Genomic DNA, 3,477 nt, shown 5'->3' on the forward strand with positions numbered 1-3,477 from the left:
CGCACCCGCTGCTCCCCTCCCCGGCCCTGCCACTGCCTGCCCTTTTCCACTGCTCCAGGCACGCGACTGCTGCTCTGGGAGGGTTAACAGCTTAACAGTTTCCTTAACCGTGGTTCGGTAACCCCTGCCCTGCTCCCTTTGTTGCACCGGTTCCAATTTTGTTTCTGTATATAAAATCTTTCTGTTGTTATTAAAACTGGTTTAGTTTCCAAACTCAGCAAAGGCCTGACAACCTTTTTTAGTTATCCCTCTCTGAAGTCCTCTCTTTTGGGAAAGGGAGGAGGATAAGTAGGGAGAGTCTGTCCCATGACTGGCCAGCCTTAGCCAACAAGGAGCATGTCTCTTCGATCAAGACTCCAGGGATAGCACTGTGGGTGTCTTTCCTGGGAAATCCAAATCCAGCCACCAGGCAGAACCAGTCGTAGGCTGATGAATGGACTAATTTCCAGGACATGCCTGAGGGAGGAAGCCAAGTCGGTAATTTCCTTTGCAAAGGGTGGTAAGTCTCTCTTACAAATTCAAGTTCCACATTTGTCATCCAAATCCAAAAGGTAGAGTGGGTCAGTGAAAGCCCAGATCAGGCTAATAGAGGGCCATCTTCAGGGCCAGGCTTCAGCTTTAGTGAAAGAAGAGAAGCAGCTTTGGACTCCAGAGGCGTTGTCAAAACCAGCCTGTGTTTTCATGTATAAGCTATTTATAAGATACTAAAAAGAAATACGAAATGGATAGCAACCTATCACCATGCATAACAGGTCGGTGCTGACCACCAACCTATTTGCAATGTTATAAATGAGCAAAAGCATCTTACATTTTTCAGGCATACTGACAGAGCAGTTGCTCTGCAGAGAGTAACTCACAGATTTTCAGCGTAATTTGAAATTGTGTGATTGGAACTGAAAAGCTATTGAGGACTTTTTTCCCTCCCAGAGACAAAGATCTGTTCCCATAGGCGGATGTGCTAGCTGTTGGTAGCTCTGTAGCCCACATATTCACATGGGTCCTTTTTTCTTGGGCAGTCTAAATATCCTCTGTCATTGTCAAATGCTGCTTGAAAACGCGGCTGCTCGGAGCCCTTCTGTTCATGATTAGGGCTTTTCGAGGGTAATGTGATGCCTTATTGACCGGTCAAGTTTATGGAGAAGCTTTTGTTTTCCATCCCTCTTAACAGAAGGGTGACCTAATTTATTTATTTTTTTTTAATCCACTTTGCAGAGTGGTGTTGCTGTGGCTTTCATTTACAACTGATTCTTAATTAGACCAAACTTCAAGGGGCATTTCCTATTTATTTTGCCTTTTCTTCGTTTGTTTGGTCAAGTATGTCCATCTATGTGTGAGCTTCAGCTTTTCTGTTAGTATTATTTGCAATTGTTTCACAGGCTGCTCCTGGTGCCTTACGGGCTGCGTCTCCACCCCAGACTGCTGTTCGAGAAACAGTGCCTCCACCAGCTGTTCTCTCCTCCGATTACTTTTAATGGTTGGGCACCCCAGAGTCTAACAATGATACTTTATAAGTCAGCTTTCATGATTTGCTTTCTGATCACTTCAGTGAAAGCAGAAGCCTGTAGAAGACAGAATTAGGAGTTGCTCAAGGGACATGAGAGCAGAAGGGAGGGGTAAATAGAACAGCAAGGGAGCAGGGCTGCTCCAAGGGTTATCACCCCTTGTAGGACAATGGTGGATGGTACTGGAAGGTGATCAGGAAATTTATCTAGTCCAGAGAGGCCCCTTGAGTTCACTGTGGCCTGAGCATAAAAGAGAGTTGCTGAATGGTTCCAGAAAAGGAGTGAATATGGAAATATATAAAAAACTGAATTAATGTATAAATACTGAAGAAAACTGGGGACAAATCCTGATAAATTGCTTGCAAACAGCTCTTTTAGGTCAAGGTTAAAGACTACTAACAAATTACCTCCTTTGGTACTTTTTTTTTCCTTTTTTTTTTTCTGTGAATCTCTCCCTTCTAAGATTTGTAGAATAAAATGATTGAGTAATCACTGCTCAGGCATGTATTCTGGAAGCGTTATGGACTAGAGGCTTTCCACTGATGCCTCCCAGTGTTGTTGATACGTGCTGTTGTCTTCTGTGTCGATGCTATGTCTAAATACTAACTCTTTTGTCACATCTGTCTTCTCACAGGCATATATGCTGAAGTCATTTGAAATGAATGGTCTGCCCAAGGCGGTGCCTCTAAGTTTGCCTTACCAAGACTTCAGAAAAGTTGTGTCAGACTACTGGGAAAAGCCTAAGGTATCCCAGCGGGTAAAGAAAGTTGATTTCTCAAGTGTTGTTTTGACTGCTCCTTGCAAACCACTGGAACCTTATCAGGAAATCAATGGAAAAGAGGAGGAGGAAGAAGATGAGGAAGACGATGAGGAAGAAGAAGAGGAGGAGGAGGTGGAGGAGGAAGGGGATGAAATTGACATGCACAGTGGTTCCAGCAGTGACCTAAGTCAAAAAAGCACAGAACGCAGCCAGGAGTGCGCGCCATCCACACTCCTGGCTGATGACCAGAAGGGATCCAAGGGTCGAGTGTCCACTGCTGACGGGGACCTGGAGCTGGAGGAAGGCTCAAAAACACTAGTGCTGTTTTCACCAGGTGATCTGAAAAAATCCCCGTTGACCACTGATTTAGTTCCAGAAGTTGATCTGGGCACTCTTGCTGCACTGACACCTCAGAGCGAGCGGCCACAGCCTATGGGTAGCCAACTGGATGTATCCGAGCCAGGGACCCTGTCCTCAGTTCTTAAATCTGAACCAAAGCCTCCCATGGCAGTGGCTACAGCTTCCTCCCCGTTTACCAAAGTTGAGCGCACATTTGTTCATATTGCTGAAAAGACCCATTTAAATGTTATGTCTTCTGCTGGCCAGTTGATGAGGCATGAGGAATACTGCCCTCCCGGCCAGTTTGAGGAGGCCATTATCAAAGAAGAGCTGGCGGACAACCTGGCACTGGTAGAGAATGGAAGCATACATTCGGGGCTAGAAGGGGTCGAGACAGAGAGCTGTGCACTTTCGGCGAATCACATTGAAACCACCTCAGAGACAGTGGGGGAGCATCTGGTCCTTCCCAATGGCATTGCAAGGCCTCCTGAGGACAAGCCAGAGCTCTCCAGTGAAGTGGTGCTCTCACTGGATTTGGAAGAGCCTGGCAAGATGGTTACAAGCGAGCCTGACCTTGAGAAGTCAGCATTGGTGGCAGAACACCTTAAGCGAGCAGAGACCCTCCTTAAGACACCACATCAGGGCCCCAGGAGACCGCTGGGCTCCAGGTATAGGAGTCGGATACCCATTTTGTTCTCTGAGGAGGACACTGGCTCAGACCTTTCAACTTCACTCTCAGTCAAAGAGAGGCTTTATAAGAGGGCAAAGCAACCTGACTTGGCTCGCCTAGTGATGGAGAAGAGACAAAACCGCCTCTTTCGGCTGGCCTCAGGGGCCTCCTCTTCAGCATCCTCCAGTGATGAGAGGCGGCGGGGC

The 3,477-nt window shown here is 46.9% G+C and overlaps 1 protein-coding gene across 1 annotated transcript in view; it reads left to right on the top strand.

Moving 5' to 3' along the window:
- The window catches only part of TTBK1 (tau tubulin kinase 1), a gene marked incomplete at its 5' end in the record, with an annotated part of 63,890 nt that overhangs the window by 58,427 nt on the left and 1,986 nt on the right, over positions 1-3,477 (top strand). The window contains one exon of the mRNA XM_010133259.1: positions 2,137-3,468. Coding sequence (XP_010131561.1) covers positions 2,137-3,468 — 1,332 coding nt within the window. The remainder of the gene's footprint in view (positions 1-2,136; positions 3,469-3,477) is intronic.

The sequence above is a fragment of the Buceros rhinoceros genome, unplaced genomic scaffold (assembly GCF_000710305.1).
Source record: "Buceros rhinoceros silvestris isolate BGI_N320 unplaced genomic scaffold, ASM71030v1 scaffold8113, whole genome shotgun sequence".
NCBI lineage: Eukaryota > Metazoa > Chordata > Aves > Bucerotiformes > Bucerotidae > Buceros > Buceros rhinoceros.